The sequence below is a fragment of the Equus caballus genome, chromosome 7 (assembly GCF_041296265.1).
Source record: "Equus caballus isolate H_3958 breed thoroughbred chromosome 7, TB-T2T, whole genome shotgun sequence".
NCBI classification, from domain to species: domain Eukaryota; kingdom Metazoa; phylum Chordata; class Mammalia; order Perissodactyla; family Equidae; genus Equus; species Equus caballus.
In genome coordinates, this window is record NC_091690.1 from 100,223,379 (window position 1) to 100,244,546 (window position 21,168).

General features: G+C 52.6%; 1 protein-coding gene and 1 long non-coding RNA gene across 3 annotated transcripts; both read left to right on the plus strand.

Annotated features, from left to right (window-relative positions):
* Positions 1–374: 374 nt before the first annotated feature.
* RCN1 (reticulocalbin 1) lies at positions 375–13,005 on the plus strand. 2 transcript variants are annotated; one of them, XM_023646210.2, is made up of 6 exons: positions 375–833; positions 5,041–5,234; positions 6,245–6,423; positions 8,135–8,195; positions 10,787–10,986; positions 11,884–13,005. In XM_023646210.2, the coding sequence occupies exons 1-6, from the start codon at positions 589–591 to the stop codon at positions 11,989–11,991; spliced, it is 987 nt and encodes a 328-aa protein (XP_023501978.1). In that variant the 5' UTR covers positions 375–588; the 3' UTR covers positions 11,992–13,005. The 2 variants fall into 2 exon arrangements, with proteins under 2 accessions (XP_023501978.1, XP_023501979.1); XM_023646211.2 differs by lacking the exon at positions 375–833 and adding an exon at positions 2,444–3,770.
* A 4,533-nt stretch (positions 13,006–17,538) lies between these two features.
* LOC138925068 (uncharacterized) lies at positions 17,539–20,002 on the plus strand. Its single transcript, XR_011440761.1, has 2 exons — positions 17,539–17,893; positions 18,550–20,002. It is a non-coding gene; the product is annotated as an uncharacterized lncRNA (long non-coding RNA).
* The last annotated feature ends 1,166 nt before the right edge of the window (positions 20,003–21,168 follow it).

Consider the following 21,168-nt stretch of genomic DNA (forward strand, 5'->3'; position numbering starts at 1 on the left):
TCGCCCGCCCGGGTCTCCTCCTCTCGCCTGCATTTGTAAGCAGACTCCCGGTTTGGGTAGGTGGAGGTGAATTTGGTTTAGGGGCACATCTTGGGGCCGGGTCTGGGGCTGAGACTCGGGCTCCCGGCTGGAAGTCGGGGAGGGGCGGCGCCTCCGTCCTTTCAGTTCTGCGGAGCTGGGAGAAGGGAGGGGACTTCACCCCGCACATCTGTTGCTTGACAAAGAACTTCCCGGTTCCCGTGGGCCCTCCAGTCCCAGCCCGCGCCCGGCCCGCCCTCCGGAGATGCGCGGAGGGGCCGCGCCAACCCGAGGCGCGCCCCCCACCCGGGCCGGCGACGTGGCTGCGCGGCCGGCCTCCCCCGCGGCCGGCGGCCAATGGGCGCGTGAGGGGCCCCGGAGCCGCCCGCCCGGAGCCGCCCGCCCGGAGCCGCCCGCCCGGAGCCGCCCGCCCGGAGCCGCCCGCGCTCTGCCCTCCCCTCCCGGTGCAGGCCCGGGCGTCCCCGCTGCTGCCCGCGCCCCGAGCCGCTGCCCCGCGCCCCCTCCTCGAGCCCCGGCCCCGCGGCCCCTCCTCCGAGCCCCGGCCCGGCCATGGCGCGCCTTGGCCCCGCGCTCCTGCCGGCGCTGCTGCTGCTGCTGCTGCTGCTGTGGCCGCGCGCGCTGCGGGCCAAGCCCACGGTGCGCAAGGAGCGCGTGGTGCGGCCCGACTCGGAGCTGGGCGAGCGGCCGCCCGAGGACAACCGGAGCTTCCAGTACGACCACGAGGCCTTCCTGGGCAAGGAGGACTCCAAGACCTTCGACCAGCTCAGCTCGGAGGAGAGCAAGGACCGGCTGGGGTGAGGCCGCGCGGGGGGCGCAGGGGCCCGCGGACTCGCGTGGAGGCGAGAACGTGGCGGCCGCGGCGGCCAGGACCGGAGGGCGCGCCCTCCCTGCGTTGGCCCCAGAAGGAAGGGGGAGTGGACAAAGAGGAATTTGTCCACGGTGGCTTTCTGGCGACATGAGCTCTTCCCCACACCCAGAATTCCCAGACAGGAGGGCCGAGACCCTGCTAAGGTCTCTAGGATGAACTTAAGTGGATGAAAGTCCAGAGGAAAGGCAAAGGAGAGGCTGGATTCCTGGCCTGGGTCCCCGGCCCAGCTGGGGTTCTTGCCTTCTGCCAAGTCGCCCCGTAAATCTGAAGTAGGGATGTAACATTTCTGTTGTTGAGAAGGGAGGGGCATTCGGGGGTAGGGGATGGGGGTGGAAATGGAAACTGGTCACCACTTGTCTCCAGGGGTGTCTGCAGAGGCGCCCAGCCCCCTGGCAACTGAGGGAACTGAGGGCAGAGCTGGCGGGTGGCGTGGGGTGCATCGTGAATGTCACTGTGGAAGGCAGCTGAGTCAGAAACCAAACCGGGGAAAGAAAACTTTGGTACACCTCAGTGCACCCTCTCCTCGGCCCTGGGAGGCACTCGGGGCATTGTGCAAAGGCCTCTGGAAACCCTTCCATGGAGCCAGCGGGGCCCACATGGAGGCGGGCTGGGGAGGGGCCCATAGCCCTGCCTGCTGGGCACCAGGCCCCGGGGTGTCCAGCTACATAAAAAAGTGCGCAGCCATCCCTGTGTGATGGGCTGCCACGGGCAACGTAGTGGGTCAGAGTAGGAGGCTAAATTACGCGTATTGTGCAGGTGCACCATCTGCCATTCTCATAAAAAGGTCTTTGAACTTCAAAGTCACCTCCAAACAATCACCTTTTATTTTGCAGAGAAGCACTTTCTCTTCTGTTTGGGACTCGACCGTGGGGGCCATGGAGGGGTCAGTCTGTCTATTGCTTTGAGGCCCTTGGAGGCTGGTTTATTCTGGGACCCTGAGTGGCAGCGCTTTGCAGCATTCTCACCTGGGAGAAGCAGGAGAGGTTTTGGGGTTTGCAGAACGGAAGTCTGTATTTGCAGTCCTAGAGATTCCAGGGTCATGCCTTTGTCGTGACCAGTGAGCCTAGAGGTGACAGCAAGTGCTGATGGACTTGGCCTGGCTTTGATCCTTGTACAAACACCTTAACTTCATTCACGTGTTCATGTGACAAACATTTGAACGGCTGCTGTGCGCCAGCCTGGCATTAGATACCCAGCAGGTGTGCGGGGCCTCAGGGCACTTACAGTCAAATGTGGAGGAGAGAGACACAGGCAGACACTATGCACAGTTGCTGTGAAGGTAGCTGTAGAGACCGCAGTGAGCACATCCAGGAGAAGGAGCCCCCAGGCTTCAGGTGGGAAAGAGGGGCTGGAGGCTTGGAGTGTCATCTGATCAGGGCTTGGGGATGACTTGGAGTTGCCGGGTGTAAAGCAGGGAAGGCAGTCCTGGCAAGAACAGCCCGCTCACAAGGGTTTTGCAACCTGTCCTGGGCACAGGGGGTGTTGGGACAGTAAAGGGGTGTCTGACAGTGTTGGGAAGAAGTAGGAGGTGGGAGTGGAGGGGATACCAAGGGCAGAGCAGGAGGGACCTCTGAGAAGTGGAGATTAGATGTTATCCTGACGTGGCTGAAATGTCATCATCCGCAAAAGCTTGTGGGGAAAGTCTGACTGGCAGTGGGGTGGAGGACATAGCTGAGGCACGAGAGGGAGACCGGGCGCCCATGGCGATGAGTGCCTGAACCAGGCACGGCCGGTCCGACGGCAGGAGGGGTGAGGCCAGACATGAGGAGGGTAGAGACGTGGCAGTGCTTGCTTGGGACTCAGCGAGGGTGGGGAGAGGGGGGAGGAGTCAGGGTGACGTCTGGGTCTCTGGCCTGAGCCACCAATGGGTGGTGGACACACCGCTCACCCGTCAGGTAAGTGGGGCTAGAGTCTGGGGTGGGGGCAGAGGGCTGGAGGTGATGGGTGCAATGTGGGATGGGGCATGAGAAGCCGCCTCTATCCACAGCTTCTGGTGCAACAGCCCCTCCAAATCAGGGCTGCTGAGGGAGGAGCATGGCCGTATCCGGGCAACCCTGTCACCACCGCCTGACCACAGGTCCTGAAAACGTGATGGCTTCCAGGCCTCTGAAGACACCTCTGCCAGAGGGCTGCAGAGTGGGGACCCTAGGCCACACATAGTCACACACGTGCCACTCGGTCTTAGAAAAAGTGTACGTTACTTGCCAACGTTTAAAATCTGAGTGGTTTCAGTACAGACCACGTTCTTGTTTCCCTTGACCCCTGAGGACCATTGCCCCCCGGGGCAGTCCTTGGCAAGCGAGTTGGCAGCCCCAGGGGTGGCAGGCAGGGACGTCCCGTTGCCCGGCTCTGCTGGAGGCTTTGTCACTTCTGTCCTTTCCAGCTGTTTGTTGAGTGCTCCATCCCCCTGTGATCTGGGTTGTCGTCCCGAGGGAGGCAAGGCCCCTTCTCCCCTTGGTTCCTCGCAACATGCCTGGTAGAGTAGGGGCTCGAGTTCACAGTCAGGGAAACCGAGCCTCAGCGGGCTGAGGACAGATCCAGGGGTTCCAAGGACAGTGTTCGCTTCATCCACCTCTTGGCTGCCTTTCCCAGTAGCTTACTTCTGAGAGTTTCGAAGAGGGTACGATCTTATTTATTCTTCTGACAACTCTTTGTTAAGTTACTGTGTGTCGAGCTGAGCTATGTCCCGGGTGTCTGTTTGGATGGATTAGATGCTATCCTTTCCACAAAAGAAGGTTGTACACCACCTGGCGTCCTTAGGTCTCTGCTGGTTTGAGATTCTGTTGCTTGACTGGCTTTGGAGAACCAATGGGCGTGTCACCGCTGTGTCCCCAGGACTGGAGCAGTGCTTGGCACGTAGTAGGTAGGCTGAACACTACGCGGTGTTGAAAGAATTCTGCTGTGTCTGGCTGTGATTTCCTGAAATGAAGCCTGAAGATGCTTGAGGTTCAGTCTTTCAGTCTAGAGATCTCTTAAAATTACAAATGAAGGGACACATTAAAGCTCTTAGTAATGTCCACACTTGCCAGGGAAAGAGGAGTTTGGGCTGTGCAGGTTCAGGAGGGAGATAGAGACATAAGTACTAATGAATTCATTTCCCATTTCTAATTAATCAAAGAGTAACTTCCAATTAGAACTTCTGAAAGTTTTACCACTGAGTTGATACCATTCCAGCCCAAAGTGAAGAAACAAGTCCCTAACTAGCCAGTATGTCCTCATCCCAGGTAAATGGACTACCGGCTAAAACTTCTTAAACACTGGAATAGCTGGTGGGTGTTTTCGAAGTTCCCTACAGGGATGGCGTCCCTAGCTTGGGACCCTCTGCCTAGAGATGGACCCACCCTGAGGTTTGCTCTGGACCAGGCCTTGGGGCACCTCAGTGGGGTCCAGTGGGAAATCGCTGGGACCTGGGCCAGCAGAGCAGCAGACAGCAGTGGACACAGGAATCGTCCCTGTGCGAGCCAGGCCTGTGCTGCCCAGCTCATCTTGCAGAGGCCCTGTGCAGTCGAGGCTTTTGCATCCCCAACATTTTATGTGTTGTCCAACAAGATCTAGTCCCCTCCCGTTTCAAGTCTTGGAGTCCAAGGTGATGAGCTTTTTTTTTTAAAAAAAAAACAAACAAAGAACTTACTTGTCTTTCGGTTTACATAGAATTTCCCATTTTTTGCCTCGGACCCAGAGCCAGAGGACATGGGTTCTTGCTCCAGTTGTACCAAACACCAGCTGTGTGGTCTTGGAAAAGTCACCCGGTTTCTCTTGGCCTCCGTTTGCATTACTCTAGAATGAGGGAGTTGGACCACATCAGGGGAGACTGCCAGCATTCGTTGTACACGTCAGCCCTAATCAGTTGGTAGGGTCCACCCGCAGAGCCCAGTGTTGAAAACAATCCCAAGGCCACGTCTGGGTTTATCAGGACGGAGGGGAATGCTCCACTAGTCGTGCCTGCCATTCGCCCTGGCGGGGAAGGCATACCATCCTTGGAAAAGATAAATGTTAAGATCCTTTCCGGCACCATCGGATCAGTGATTTTATTTCAATTGTTAATGCATTTTTGATTCTGCAAGTGTTTGATCTTTTTCTGGATCAGGATCACACAAGCCTTAATAATAGTCTTGTGGGTTTTTTTACTACAGGAAGATTGTTGATCGAATCGACAATGATGGGGACGGCTTTGTCACCACTGAAGAGCTGAAAACCTGGATCAAACGGGTACAAAAAAGATACATCTATGATAATGTCGCCAAAGTCTGGAAGGATTATGATCGGGACAAAGACGATAAAATTTCCTGGGAAGAGTACAAACAAGCCACCTACGGCTACTACCTGGGTAAGAGGGGCTGTGGGAGCTGTGGCACGGTGGGGCGCATGATGAGCTTCTCGCAGGAGACTCTGCCCTCTTGTCATATCCACCCCCCCCAGGGAGATGTCACAGCATCTCCCCAAAGATGCAGAACCCAAAGGGTAGACCCTGCCCTTGTGACATCCTGCTCTACTTATGCTGAGTGAAGCCATAGGTGGTGAGTAGTGCACGAGTCGAGGGTCTAATGGAAATGACTTGGGTTGCTGCCCAGCCTGAGCTCACCATCTCAGAGGCACGCAAGAGAACAAAGCAGAGGGGAAGCATGTCTGTGGTACGGTTTCTAAATGCTGTCAAGTTTCAGGTAGCAAGGACTGAGTGGGCAGGAGCAGTCAAGGAAGGCTTCCTGGTAGAGGGTGGTTTGGAAGCTGGGCCCTGAAAAATGGATATGTATTTGGAGAGAGAGAGACAGGTGGGGCAGAGGGTCAGCCGGAGGGCAGAGAGGCAGCAGTGCATCTGGCAGTGGGCAGAGTTTGGATGTAAGACGTGCTCGTTTGGGGCCATCATGGAGGGGTGTGTGCAGAGCCCAGGGTGCAGACCCACTGGGCACATGGCGGAGCCAGCAAGGAGACAGGTCTGCAGAGAGCTGAGGTTGCACACTTTCAGAGCCAGATGAAGGGAGATCTTGAAAGCCAGGCAGCAACATTGAGAGAAAATGTCGTGGGTACTGGGGAGCCTCTGCGTGTTCTGGACCCAAGAGTGACAGGTGAAAGCAGGTTCTGCAAAGAGAAGTATGACCTTGGGATGGTCTCGGCCTGTGCTCTCAACCACCTGCAGCAGTGCCCTGATGAGCCATTAGGGTCTGGACTGTGGGGTGAAGGGACAGACGCCAGAGGCTGTCTGCAATAAAATGTTTCCTAGAACATGATGGGTCAGGACCGTTGTCGCTCGTGTACCGTTTGGACGTGAAGGATGAGTGATCTGGAGGGAAAGCTCTTCCTTAGCAGCCCTGTCTGAACGTTTCTGCACGTACCCTGCAGGAAACCCGGCAGAGTTTCAGGATAGTTCAGACCATCACACCTTTAAAAAGATGCTGCCACGCGACGAGAGGAGGTTCAAGGCTGCAGACCGCGACGGTGACCAGACGGCCACGCGGGAGGAGTTCACGGCCTTCCTGCACCCTGAGGAGTTCGAGCACATGAAGGAAATTGTGGTTCTGGTAAGACGGAGAGCCTGGCCTGGAAAAGACTGAGACGAAAGCTATGTCAGTCTTGTCCCTTCTTCCAGAGAGAGAACGTTCCTCAGCCTGAGGGGACTTGGAGAAGGGCCCTGGCATGGAATGTATTGGAACACCTGTCGACCTGGTAAACTAGTCAGGGCAGGCCAGCTGCTGTGACAAAGAGCCCCATCCTAGCCATTTAATGCAACCAGAGCTTATTTCTTGCCTAGACCAAGGCCAGTGAAGATGGCCCCATCAGGTGAATTCTCCAGGTGGTTTTCCAGTGCTGGCAGCCCCCTCAGGTCACTCCATTTTGTACTCTGCTGTCCTGTGGGTTCAAGATCATCCTAGCACAACCAGCTGGTAGACAAAGGAAAGGAGAGGGGCGTGAGGAGAAGGCACCATCTCCCTTTCCTGTCCTGGCCAGGAATGCACCGTCCCTTCCTTTGACATTCCATGGGCTCCCCCTGATCTGATGAGGCAGGAAGTACAGTTGAGGTGTGAGCCCCGAAAGAGCGGATGGGCTCAGTGGGCCACTGGCTAGTCTCTATCCCATTTTTCAGCTTTGAGGGAACTAGAAAAAGACTGAAGTGGAATGCGCTGGGTTGTTGAGCCACATGGATACTTGAAGGAAAACCTTGGCTGGGAAGGACACACCCCTTAGGGCTGGGTGTTCGCAGGGTGATGGCTCAGACCCTGGGCTTTACGGGATGTCTGTGCTCCTGAGGCCTCTGAGTGAGCTTGCTTTCCACAGGGTCTCGTAGATCCCGAATGTCTTCATTTTCCACAACAATAAAATAAATGCCATCATCTATTTCCGGGGAGATATCCCAAGCCAGTTCCAGCTGCTTCCATGCTGGGAGACAAGTGGCCGAACCTTTGTTTATAATCAGCCTGGACTATTTATCCAGTTGTCCAGTTGGTGGATGGGTCCACTCTTGTCTCATGCTTCGGCCTCATGACCCCCATGACCCTAAGGATTGGGCAGTGGCTCTAAGAATCATTTCTCTTTACCACCCAACATGCATTTAGTGCTAGCTAATTTGCAGAGGATGATGAAGATGGGGAATTATCCACAAGAGGATTGCGTGCCTCTGGACTGGCTCTTGGCTCTCGGGGTGGCTATTTTCTTCAACCCAGGATGCCTTTGAGTCACTGCAACAATGGACAGTAAACTCATTTAATTATTCACGCAAGCGAAAAACCTGATTAAGAAGTCAGGTGTACTAAATACAGAACATAATATGTTCAAAAGTCAGATATACTTTTATTTACTTTAATTGCTGACTTTTTCATATTTTTCTGATACCAGCTCAGTGTTCGTAGTCCAGTTGGCTCTGGAATCCATGTTTGTGATTACCTCTAGTCTACTGGTTCTCAGGCTGGGTTCCTCACGGTACCCAGGGGGTGGTTTGGGGGGATGGTGGAGGTGGTGGCCTGTCAGGGCTTCCAGGCAGAATCAGAGCCTCTGGACTTAAGGTATATTTTCATTTGAAGAGAGTGTTCTTCGCATAAAATTGTGGGGTCGGGGAGGAGGGCTGGCTACTGCCTGTTGTTTACAGATAAGACACAAATGCCCAGGGAGGAAAGGAGAGGAGCCAGGAGTCAGCGGGGCCTTCAGCCATAAAAGCCAAAGGGGGCAGCGGCTGCGTCTCAGATGTATGTAGAGCATAGAGCCATCCTGGATTCTCTTTTCTCCTTTGCTCCCCAGGAAACTCTGGAGGACATCGACAAGAACGGGGACGGGTTTGTGGATCAGGACGAGTACATTGGTGAGCGCAGCCCGAGCCTTGCTCAGCTGTCCCGACTGGGCCACACTCCTCCACCCGCGTGTCTGACTGCTCTCCCCAGACTTCTCTCTTAGCAACAGCTGCAAGTGTGCAGGTGTCACTCCGTGACCTGGGGGGAGGGGCTTGTCCCAACACCCTAGCGGTGCCGTGTCCGGGGGGGTGTTGTTAGGCCTCGTTCAGTGGAGGAAGAAGAGGGTGTCCAGCCCTCGGCCCTGGCTCTGCTGGGTGCCCCCATCACGCTGTCTCGTTTCACCTTTGCACAACGGGATTGGGGACCCCACAGATACACAGTGAGGCTGGAGCAGGCACTCCTGGGAAAGACTAAAGCCTGGCCGTGGGTCAGCAGGGCCTGGTGGCTCTGAGGACGCAGCAGTGGTCCGCGGTACTGTTTATATGCGCAGAAAGGCCTTCCCTCCTGAAGAGGTGAAGCCTGTGATGTGCATCTCGTGCCTCTGGTTTTGATCCTCTCTCTGGGAGTCCCATACCTGGCAGTTTGTTCTGTGGGGCTCCACCTAACAGCAAGAGGAGTGTTTGCAGGTCCTGAGCACCGGCTGAATGACGGCTCAGCTTAATGCACCTGGGCTGCTGGTTCCAGCCTGCCCTGCAGCCGGTAGCCCTCGGAGCGCAAAGGCCCGGAGCAGGCAACATGGAAATTTCCATTTGACCCTCAGGGCTGCCCCTTTGGGGCTTTGGCACACAGCTCCAACTGCAGGCTGCCTGCTCACGACACCTCTTCCCAAGCCTCAATGACGTAAGCTGGAAAATCATTTGAGGGTGGGATACACATGATTTTTGTACACGTATTTAATATGGGCAGTTAATTTCCTTTCCACGTAGAACCAGCGCCCACGTGGCCATCAGTCTCTGTCTGTGACTGTGTTTCTTTGCCACCCACACACAAGAACAAGTGCCTTCAGTTATGAAGAGCAGAGTTTCTCCAGTCGTTAGAAATTGTATTTTCTCTGTAGGGCCGAGTGCTGTTCTCCGTTCATCTGTGGGAACAGTAATTAAGGGGTCCCTGTAGAATAAAGACACTGGCAGCCCCTCCCCAGCACAGGCAGCAGGCCCTCCTCTTGCCTGCTGCGGGAGGGAAGCCGCAGAGCCATGGACGTCTGCCCTTGACTATGCAGGTAGAATCAGACGGACAGACAAGGCCGACGGATCAGACAGGCAGTGGGTGCTTTTGAGGAGATGTGCATGCTCCTCCTGGCCCTCCTGACTTCTGCCTTGAAATGTGCAGTCGGGGCCAACTCTTGGGGTGGCTTTGCCTGAAAGAAGCATTCCATTCCTCACCCTGGGCGGAGTGGGAGGTGGGGGCGTCGTGCTTGAGAAGAGAACTCTGAGCGACTTGCAGTCAGAGAGGCCCGAGGTATGGACTGTCCAAGAAGTGACTTCATTTACGGGGAGCCTTCTCTTCAGGCAGGGACGAGAGGAAGAGCAGTGGTGGTGTGGCACAGTTGGAAGAGCACTGGAGTCGGGAGTCCGGGCTTCTCCACCTACTGGCCATGTGGCCCTGGGAGCCATATGACCATGATAAGCCCTGGTTTCCTCATCTGTAAAGAGGGGTACCAGCGCCCATGCTTGCAGGGCTGCATGAAGCTCAGGTTGACCAGTGTGCCAGTGTGACGGCCATTTCTTACAGTGCTGACATCAGGTGTGGGTCCATCCTGCCGCTGAATCAAGGGTCTTGCTCTCCTTTACCTACGTTTGCCGCCTGCCCCTGCACCACCTGACGTTTCCAAGCTGTACTTCCCTTAGAGAGAAGCTGCCCACAGGGTCTCTCCCTTTTCCGAGAAGATGGGTTGACTCGGCCAACAGTGCGCACACCCTGCCTTCTTTCCTCTCCCTGCCATTTAGCAAAACAAGGACAATGATCGTGTAGAATTGTAAGGGTGGAATAAAATGAAATGTGGGAGAGCCCTTTGGAAATGATCTAAACAACAGTTGTAATACACGGAGGTATCAGCCGTGGGTGGGGGCAGATTCCTATGCAGCTCGAGCCCACGCTCACCCTGGGCCCTGGGTGGGGCTCTGCCTCCGTGTTTTCATCTGTAAGGTGGGGTTCTAATAACACCTGCTTCGGAGGACTGTTAGGAGAACCACGGGAACAGATGCATGTGGAGTACTTGGGGCGCATCTGGACCCTCGAAGGTAGAAGGTGCTGGTGCTGATACTGGCTTTCACCACATGGTGCCAGCTCGGGTTGTGTAAGGCTTTCACAGACAGCGCCCCATTTGACCTTCATAATAACCCCGTGGTTTATGAATCACCTCCATTTACAGACAAGGCAACTCAAGACTCAGTCACACTGAGCTAAGTAACTTAGTCCCAGGCAACGAACGAGCTCCACGGCCAGGATTCATCTTCTGGCTCCTGAGCTCAGCTCTTTCTGCTCCTCAGAGCGGCCTTCGCAGTGGACCGGTCACTGCATGGCCGTCCCCAGGAACCGCCCACCAGATGTTTGGGTTGGGTCTCTTGATTGGTCCTCCCCCTCCCCAAACTCCAGAGGCCGAGTTTCTCTGACCATCACCTTCCCACTTGTCTCCATAACCGAGAACCGCCTTCCCTTCCAGCGGATATGTTTTCCCACGAGGAGAATGGCCCTGAGCCAGACTGGGTTTTGTCAGAACGGGAGCAGTTCACTGAATTCCGGGATCTGAACAAGGACGGGAAGTTGGACAAAGATGAGATTCGCCACTGGATCCTCCCCCAGGACTATGACCACGCGCAGGCCGAGGCCAGGCACCTGGTGTACGAGTCAGATAAGAACAAGGTATTGCACGCTCTTCTGGAATCGTTCCTTGAAGGGAGATGTTCTCCATGAGATCCGGTCTGTTTGCGTCTTTGGGGATAGCACTGGCAGGGCGGCCACGTGTGTCCTTGTGACTTCTCTTGTTCCTGCCCTGCGTTAGAGACCTTACACTTGAGCCAGTGCGGTGATGACCCACGGCGAGCTCATTAGGCCCAGACTTTCCCGGGCCTGTGGGAAGTCTGCTGTGGGCCACACACTTACATCCACTCCCATCTCCCAGGATTGCAGAACCCGTGACTTTGTTTGCTGTGGGCAGGGCCTGGGTGTAAGAAATACACCCTGTGTTGCCCTAGGATGAGCGTATCCCTCCATTCCTTCAGTCAGCAGATATTTACCAAACATCCGTGAGGGGTCAGGCAGAAGGAAGCCCAGCCCGTTAAACACAGGCCCCCTCAGGGGAGCTCACACTGCTGGATCTGACGCCCAGCTCTTCAACAGCTATTGATAAATATCCAAATGAACAGATTAACGAGATTTAGAAAGAAGTCCTGCCTCTTCCCGTTTTGATCACTGCTCCAAATTCTTGGAAGACAGTCAAGTTTTGCAGTCAGGCCATAAAAGGGGAGTGGCATTCTTTGAGGCCCATTTTGGGAATGGCAGCACCGCCTGTAGACATCACTGGAGTCCAGCTTCTGCATTCCTTGGGGACTGACCGATACATTTTAGCACAATGCTTGTAGCAGAAGGCTGCTCCAGGCTGGGGTTTGGCAGGGCAGTAATGGTAGATGCAGGAGGGATCCAGCAGCTTCTTAATTATTAAGTGGAGGATTTTCAGTGTTGCAAACCATGGCCGTGAGCTTCGTGCTGAACCGTCGCTAGGTGCCGGAGCCTCCGTGACAGCCCTTTCCTCTCCTGCAGGATGAGAAGCTGACTAAAGAGGAGATACTCGAGAACTGGAACATGTTTGTCGGAAGCCAAGCCACCAACTATGGGGAGGACCTCACCAAGAACCACGACGAGCTCTGATGCCGCCGCTGCCGCGGGGCGGACTGTCACGGCTTCCCGCGCTCCCTCGCGAGGTGGCAGCAGTTCTCACATTTCAGCACCTGTGTCCCCCAAAACGAGTTTATCACCTCAGATTGGGGTTAAGATTGTTTCTCACTCAATCTTTACTGGAAAATAGTCATCTCTATTGTTTCAGTAAGATTTCTCTCAAAACACATGAAAATCTTGGTAAATTGCAGGGCTCTATGGGGATACATTGCTAAAACATGATTTTTTAGTTTTTTCCATTAAATTTAAACTGAAGAGGAACAAAAGTGGAAAAGCACTGTTATTCAGACGTTGGGGGGCAGCATATGGAGTGACTGTTTTAACTGCAGACTTTTTACGTCTGCCACTGTAGAGTAGTTGGTGAGGGGAAATTCTGATCGAGCTGCAGTGGTGTCATCCTAGTAGCCTTATTTCAGAGCAAGTCTATTACTTCAGATTCTTCTTTCTTGACTTTGTACTCTGAGCTGTTAGTGTAAATGGTATATAAAACCTCTGTGCATTTTTCTGTATGGACCTGCTAATGTGCACAACAGATCCACATCTTTATTTTTTTTTGTTTTTACAATAAGAAGCAATCAAGAAAGATAATGTGAAAAACAAAGGAATTTTAGAAGTAGGGCAAAGATGAGTGTCAGGCATTTGAAGAACTATAGGAAAATGGTAAACACTATTACACTTGAGAAAATTTTCTTGACATGCAAGTGATTCACTTTGAAAAAGTGAGTAGAAATACAATCTGTTCCTTGCTGATCACTGTTTGGAACGAGGGAGTGGGACCCAGGGAAGCCGGCCTCGTGGAGTGCCACAGCCCCTTGCATGCACCCTGGTGACCCCACTGCTCAGACCTGCCCGGGGCCTGCGCACACATGGAATCAGGACAGAGCGATGTTCCAAGCCATTGGCTGGACTGGAAGAATGCTTTTACAGGTTGAAATTCCACCTTATAAGTAGAAAGTGAAGGAAATAAAGGATCCCGCTGCAGATTTCCCACTGTGTCCTGTGCTGTGCAACTTCACCTGTGCTGCGGCATTATCATTCACATGGCAGTAAATAGTGCGTGGGATTACACAGGTAAGATTACAGAGGTTCTGGGCTTTCAAAATCCAATTATTAGAATGTTCAGAATGTCCTTGTATTTACATATTTAATAAATATACTTCCTTCCTTCTAGATGCTAGTTAGGGGACCTGCAGGTCATTCTAACTGTAAGATCTTTCTGAGATAGATTTCCTTTGGAAGAAAATCCAGAAATACCCAGGCCTGCGAGGCCCTGAGGCCCTGGTGCCTTCTGCTTCATCACCTCCCACGTCGCAGCCTCACTGACTCTTTCTGGTCCTTGAACACACCACCTTCATTCGTAGATTGGACCCTCTACACATAATGTCCCCTCAGATTCAGAACAGCCGTCTTCCACATCCTCGGGTAACTTGGCTAGAGCCCCTCAGTGCAGCCTTCCAGACCCCACCCCTTACAGGAGCCTCCATTTGAGCCCCTACCCCGCTTTGTTTTCTTCTTGGTACGGATTACCATTTGTATTGGTTCCCTAGGGCTGACATTCAGATCACCACAAAGTAAGTGGCTCAAAGCAGAAACTACTCTCAGTTCTAGAGGCCAGAGCTTGAAATCCAGGTGTCATCAGGGCCGTGCTCCCTCGGGAGACTGCTGGGGAGGATCCTTCCTTTGCTTCTCCAGCTTCTGGTGGCTCCAAGCCTTCCTTGACTGTGTCTGCATCCCTCCAGTCTCTGCTGCCATCTTACGGCCCCTTCTTCCTCTCTGTGTGTCTCATAAGGATGCTTGGGGCCACCTGGATGATCCAGGAGACTCTCATCTCGAGATCCTTAATTACATCTGTGAAGATCATTTTTCCAAGTAAGGTCACATTCGTAAGTTTCAGAGGTTAGGAGGTAGACATATCTTGGGGAGCAGCAACCAACTGCACCGTTTGACGTCATCTTGTTTGTCTGTTGGGACTCCTCCCCTAGCCAGAATATAAGCTCTGTGGGAGCAGCAGTCTGGTCTGCCTTTGCTGTTTCCCAGGACCGACAGCAGCAGAGCCTCTCCTACGATAAGACTGTGCGATCATCTGCTGAGTGGACGAGAGCTTCTTAGCTTTAATCAAAGAGAAAATTCCTTACGAAGAAAGAATCCTGTAAAATAGCTAACCTTTGCTGAATGAGAAGTCAGGGATCTGGCGAAGATTCCACAGTGGTTAGACGGCGGGGCCAGAACTCGGTTCCAGGTGTCCCTGGCTTCCGTCTTGGCTGTTTAGCACAACGTTCTGCTGCCCCAGATCTTGAACCTGACGTGTTCCTTTATTTCTTTGCTCATGCATGGCATGGGGTTACGTGGTTAGGGAATGAGAAGAACTCTTCTTACCTAGAAATAGGCTGACACCTATTTTTAAGCAATGAAAACCCGTCCTTTAAAAGTGAGAAAATCGCATCATGTAACCTAATTATACACATAACACTTTTAAAAGGTGCTAACATTATTTTTCCCCCAAAAGAACACTGGTTGATTTATTGAGTTGCACATAGTAAGATGTTAAATGTATTCTGAGCCCTAAGTTTTTCAAGTCATTGCACATAAGAAGAGAACCCTCAAAGAGACTAGTGCTTCTGGGGCTGAATTTAACACTATTTAAGGAAAGAAAACCTCAGCTTGGGGCCGTAACTGTTAGCATGGTGATGTGAAAAGGCTTAGGTTCCTAATAGGGTCTGACTGTTTCAGGGAAAACATATTTTGTTTCTAGGTAACATTTCAAGTCTGATTATGAATAAATGCTACAAAATTGATCTGTAATGGGAAATACTGTAATGTCACAAAGCATTATTTATATGCTTAATGTGACTGAAAGCATTAATTGCTAGGAGCCAAAATCTGTCCAAGCAAAACACGAACACACATGTTGTACCTCTTGTCTCTTACTGTAGGTTTTCAAATGAATTCGAGTGTAACAAAAGCGTAGTTAGAAAGCCAGCAACACCTGGAGGTTGTCTTCACCCGCTCGGGTGATCGTAGTCGCTGCTTGTTACAAAGGCGGATCGTGTCTGCTCAGAAGTGCCCAGCAAACCGTCTACACGGCTACTTGTTAGCAGCTCAGCGAGAACACCTCTCAGACTGACGTGGTGAATGGCTGGCTGGACTGTTTTTAAGTTTTTCTGGATTTCTTTTGCCACCTTTATAACAAAATCCGGTTCCCTCCAAGTCCACGCGTCTGAGATTTGGTGCTCTCAGAACGAGTATAGTGCTAGACTTCCGCACCAAGAACCCCCAGTGCCGTAAAGCTCGCTCTCTGGCTCACAATGAAGGGTTAAAAATGTGAGCCGTGGGACAACTGTGTCATCAGCTCTTGCATTCATGAGATTTACATGAACTTGGAGCTGTCCCCAGGACTCCACCTGCACTCCCAGCTCTGGTCGGTTGCGGGGTCCAAGGCTGGGATCCCAACATCCCGGGGCTTCGAGTACCTCTGTAGTCTTCCCGTGGAAGGTAGAGCAGAGTCCAGGCTCGGCTGAGGCACAGGAGAGGGGGACGTGAGCACTGGTCACTTTCCACTCAAGGTATTCGTGCCGTGGAAGCACATAAGCATCTCCTGTCGTCCACATAGATACTAACAGCTGTGTGCCGGGCATGATGCCGAGGACTTACAGCCATCTCCCATGTAACCTCACAACGACACCGCAAAGCTGGTGCTTGTAGGAAAGGGGATGAGCTGGGTTGTGCTGCAGTGACAAACAGCCCCGTCATCTCAGTGGTTTAAAGCCACAGTGGGTTCATTTTTGCTTTTGCAGAGTCTGCTGTGGTTCTGGGCTATTGTCCACAATGGCTGTGGTGTGGGGGCCCAGGAGTACATCCCCACATCGCCCATGCTCACCTTCGTTGGTGAGAGCAAGTCACAGGGCCCCCTGGGCCTTCACAGGAGCAGGAGGTGCTGCTCAGGCGGGCCAGCGGGAATATGGGAGCAGCACAGCTGGGGGCCGTGGGAACAGCACTGTTCTTCCCACTTTACAGATGAGGGAAAGCCCACAGCTCAGAGAGCAGATGACTACCCAGATGACAGTGCAGACCAGGACGCCCTCTTCATGAGTACCTCCCCAAGTCCAGGGCAACTGTCCTGCCTACTTTGGGATTTAGAAGAACCCTCTGTGCTCCTCCTCAGGTGGGATTTCCTCCTGGGAGGAGGGGTCGAAAGCATTCTGCCCACTCAGAGCCGCAACCTCTGCCTCTAGATCATGCTGCAAGGCCCTGTGGCACCCCAGATTCCCGGCCCCCAAACCCTGAGCCTCTTCCAGAGCCTGCGTGTGCCCGCGGGTGGATCTGCCAAAGGGCAGACAAAGCCACAGACGTGCACCATCCAGGCCCAAAGGATCCGAGGAGCAGCTGGGGACTCAGTGTGAACATGCAGCTGCGGCATCCACAACGTGACCATGTGGCCCCTTGGTAGCAAGAAACATGGTGGAGGGGCCCATGGACCATTTTCCATTCTAACTGCCACCTGGGGCCCACAAGTATCAGGGGTGAGCCAGCACTTGCTGAGACAGCCAAGACTGTCCCAGGAAAACTGGAACATGGGGTCCCCTATTTAACACTGGTAGATCCAGGAGACACATCCAGGCCTAATGGAGGACCCCAGCCCCTGATCAGCCACAATGTTGGCTCCAAGATAAAACGTTCTAGGTGAAACTACCACCAATATTACTACTATTTAAAAAATTTGTGGCAAAGAATGGTGGGATCAGAAACTCAGCACCAGGGGACGCCATGCAGAGTCGGTGCATGGAAAGATGCAACCAAAGTGGCTGGACTGAGTTCTACTTCTGCTGCAAAAGACCTCTGTGGTCTCGGCAACCACCTCCTGGAGGGCCTATTATCACAGCACAGTGGGGACAGTTGTCGTGATGAAGGCCACCTCCTCCTGGAGAGCCTGTTCTCATGGCACAGTGGGGATAGTTGTCATGATGGCGGCCACCTCCTCCTGGAGAGCCTGTTCTCACGGCACAGTGGGGACAGTTGTCGTGATGAAGGCCACCTCCTCCTGGAGGGCCTGTTCTCACGGCACGGTGGGGACAGTGGTCATGATGAAGGCCACCTCCTCCTGGAGAGCCTGTTCTCATGGCACAGTGCGGACAGTGGTCGTGATGAAGGCCACCTCCTCCTGGAGAGCCTGTTCTCACGGCACAGTGGGGACAGTGGTCGTGATGAAGGCCACCTCCTCCTGGAGAGCCTGTTCTCACGGCACAGTGGGCATTGTAGTCATGATAATGATTCTCTCTTCACAGGTGTTTTGCAGATAATGGGACACAATCACATGCAAGTTCTTAAGGGACTCAAGAGTGTGACATTAGTGATTTCTCTGTGTTGTCCCTACTGCGAGTCATATGCCAGAGGTCAGACAGATCAATGCCTATAAAACCAGGCTGCTGGTTGATAGTCCTTCTGAGTTTTAGAACTATTGTGTTAACTATTTTTAAAACTTCACAATGGATCTACTATGACGTGAAACTGAATGGATTAAATGACAAAGGTGTAGCACTTAGCAGTGTATTAATCATGGTGACACTATTCCTAAGCTATTTATATGTGACTGGGATTTGGAACTAAATACAAAAAAAGCAGATTGAGAGTCCCCAAACATTCAGTAAACATTCAGGGTCCCCACTGTAAAGGTCACTGGGGGTCATGTTTCCAGCAGAGGGAGACTGAGGCCCAGAGAGATAAGCGGTGTTTCTGTCACAGGCCTGGGGTGGAGGCAGAAGCAGATGGCTTCCTTGAGTCCAGCTCAGCATCCTCCTCTGAGGACGGCAACAGGAGCCCCTTTTCCGGGAGAGAATGAGGATGAACTAAGGAACGCGCAGTGCTTTGTGGTCAGCTGGTAAGTGGTGGCCATTTTATTATTACACCAAAGCAAGGTCCTCACATGTTTTGGCATCAACAATTTTATTATTCATGGTTATTTTTAGACTTCAACCCATGGCATTAGTGACTGATGGAGGTTGTAGATTTATCAGAAAATCATCAAAGTGTGTTTGTTGTTTTAAAGAAAGAAAGATGGTTTTTGTAAGTCCACATGTTTAAGAGAAAAGAGGTCATGCGATTGTTAACTGTCAGAAGCTGAGGACACTTAATGTCACATCAGATGAGGGAACCCAACCCACGGCAAGTATGTGCTGTGCTGCGAAGATCAGAGTTGAAGAAAGATGCGCGTGGAGAGCACGCCCGGGCACTGGAGGGTCAGAGGACGCTCCAGCTGAGGCTGTCAGCCTGGGCCTGGGCCCTCCACTCCGCGGAGCTCCTGCCCTGGTCCCTCACAGGAGCGGCGCTGGCGGGCTCTCTGGCGGCACGTGGGCTCTGGAGACTGTGTGGGAAGCACTTTTTCCTGGGCTTGATGCAAGGAGATGCTCAGTCCATCGAGCTGGTTGAGTCTGACATATATCCTTTAGGAATTGACAGTCATTTAAAGGTAAAAATATATGCTAAGGAACCAAAAGAAATCCTTTAGCAAATAATCTAAAACTTTATGTCAGACAGGCGCAGTTCCAAGTACAGAGGATTCGCGCTGAAGCTGGCTTGTCGGCCTTGAGGCCCCTCCGGAAGTCTTCGAGAGGCCCGTTGGCTTGCTGGTGGCTCGACCCACAAGGACACAGACAGAAGACTGGGGTACAAGCGACAACATCAAAATGCGCCAGCTCGGGGCGGCCAGAGAGAGCGTCACTGAGGTCCCAGCGATCTGCCGCAGGTGGCTCCTCGGCGGGCTCAGGTGGAAGGAAGCCGGGTGGTGACAACGCAGGAGGGACCGACCTTCTCCAAGCAGAGAGGCCACGGGACCTGGGGAAAGCCGCCATGCGTGTGGAGGCTGCACCACCTGGTCACCAGGGACCCCACCAGGGGAAGTGAGCAAGTCATGCGCAGACCGCGGTGCCCAGGTTAGACCACGGCACCTGCTCCATGTCACGGTGTTTCGGCGGCAGAGGGCTCCAGCTTCAACGGGCCTCGAATCAAATCCGCGCTCTGCCACTCACGAGCTGAGTTCCCTTGGGCAACTGACCTTCCCTGTGCCTCGATTCACACAACAATATAATGTTCATAACCCTAGTACCTACCTCATAGGCTGACGTGCGGATTAAGTGATGATGAGCATTTAATGCAAGATTCCGTTTAATATTTTAACAGTTCCCAGACATAGACAGTCTTCGCTAAACATCAGCTATTGTTAATATTATTGTGTCCATCTTATCCTTGTGTCTTATGGTAAAAAGCCAGGTACTTTTGTATTAACTTGGAAGAGAAAACTCACTTAGTAGAGATAGTTATTGTATCTCTTATCTCTGCTCTTAGATTGCAATCTGTTTAAGGACAGTGGCTGTGTCTTAATTTTTGTTTGTTGACTAGAAATGAGGTTGCACTTGTGATAAATCTGGAGGTTGAACAGAACTGGAAATAAAAAGCATAAAGCTGAGTTACAGCCTCTCCCCTCCTCCCGCCTAAGAGGCCCACTTACGATTTAAACATTCTAATCACATTGTCTTGTTGTCCTGTTTTCTTGAGAAAATTAAGACAATGTGAGAATTCACTGTGCGGGAACAAGGGGATTGTATACAGGTTTGCTACAAAGCTGGCCACTGAATTACGCTCACGAAAGAAGCTACGAGTCTCCAGCTGGGGGGGTGCACCATGACACCTGTGGCTCTGACCACGGATGTCGCCCACCGTGACATGAGACACCTGCATTTCCTGACGTGGAAAGCTGTTCAGTGGAAAGGATCAGGCTACAGAACGTGCCACTTGATCCCGTTTGTTATACAAGACATCTGGTTAATGTACTCAGTGCCTAGAAAAAACTTTGAAAGGATGGACTCCAAAGGCTTCCATAATTATCTAGCAGTGGAATTTGAGCTCATCTTTTTCTTCTTTTTGCTTGTATGAATTTTCCAGAATGAACATGATTTGCCTTTGAAATAAGAAAAAATGTTGTCTTTCAAAATGTCAGAACATGAATTTCATTTTTAAAAAAGCCCTGGGGAGATGAGCAGGCTGGTTAACAAGTCTCTGCCTGCCGTTGGGCCCCTGCCACTGGCTGCCCTCCCCGGGCTTCCTCGAGAACACAGCCCGGAGACGGAAGAGGGAAGAAAAGCTGTGCGCTTCCACATGACCCCGAGACCCAGCGAGAACCAGGCTCTCCCTCGGCATCTCCCATGCGTGTCTGTGCCACTGCTCCCCTCATTCGCTGCCACCTCATCCTTCTTTCCAGGCACTGACAGGAAAGAGAGCCTCTTCCCACGGGGAGAGCAGCATCTCGTGAGCTCCCTGGATCCCAGCCCAGCTGTGCACCCTTAAATAATTGACACGGAGGCCTTCTTTCCAGCAATGCCGTCCGTCCAGGAGCACCTGGTAGCCAGGGCCATGCTGGGCGCTTTGAATTTTGTATTCTGTCTTCAAAACACCCCTGCAAGGTGGGTCTTATTTTCCCAGTTTCACAGGAAAGAAGGTAAAGTGGGAAGGCTGAAATTTCCCAAAGGCACACATGCACTGAGTGGTGGCTCTCTGGGCTCCAAGTTCACGTTTTCTCCCCATTCTGGCTTCTTAGGTGGTGAAGCCAGAACCTCCATTTTACTGCAGTGGATGAACTGCGTTTCCTTAAGTGTCTCTGTGACCTTGAGAATGACCTTTTCTCTAGGTGTTGTGTTTGGATAATAGACCTCCTATTTACAAGTTCTTAACCCAATCTGATTTGGCTGGCAGTGGCAACAGGGCACTCAGTGAGAAGTTTTTCCATTGTTTCATTTTTTTCAGGTTTTAATTTTTATCAGAGTTCGTACACATGTACTTACTCTGAAAAGTCAAGTTGTTCCTCAAGCCTTGTTACGAAAGTAGTTGTTCTCTGGCTACTCATTCCTCTGGTTCTCGTCTCTGTCGGGAAGTTCTTGGAGGGCCAGCCCTGATGGCCTAGTGGTTAGACTTTGGCGGGCTCGGCTTCAGCGGCCTGGGTTGGTTCCTGGGTGTGGAACCACATCACCCGTCTGTCAGTAGCCGTGCTGTGGTGGCAGCTCACATAGAAGAACTAGAAGGACCCAAACTAGAATATACAACCACGCACTGGGGCTTTGGGGACAAAACAAAAAGAGAGAGGGGGAAAGATTGGCAACAGAT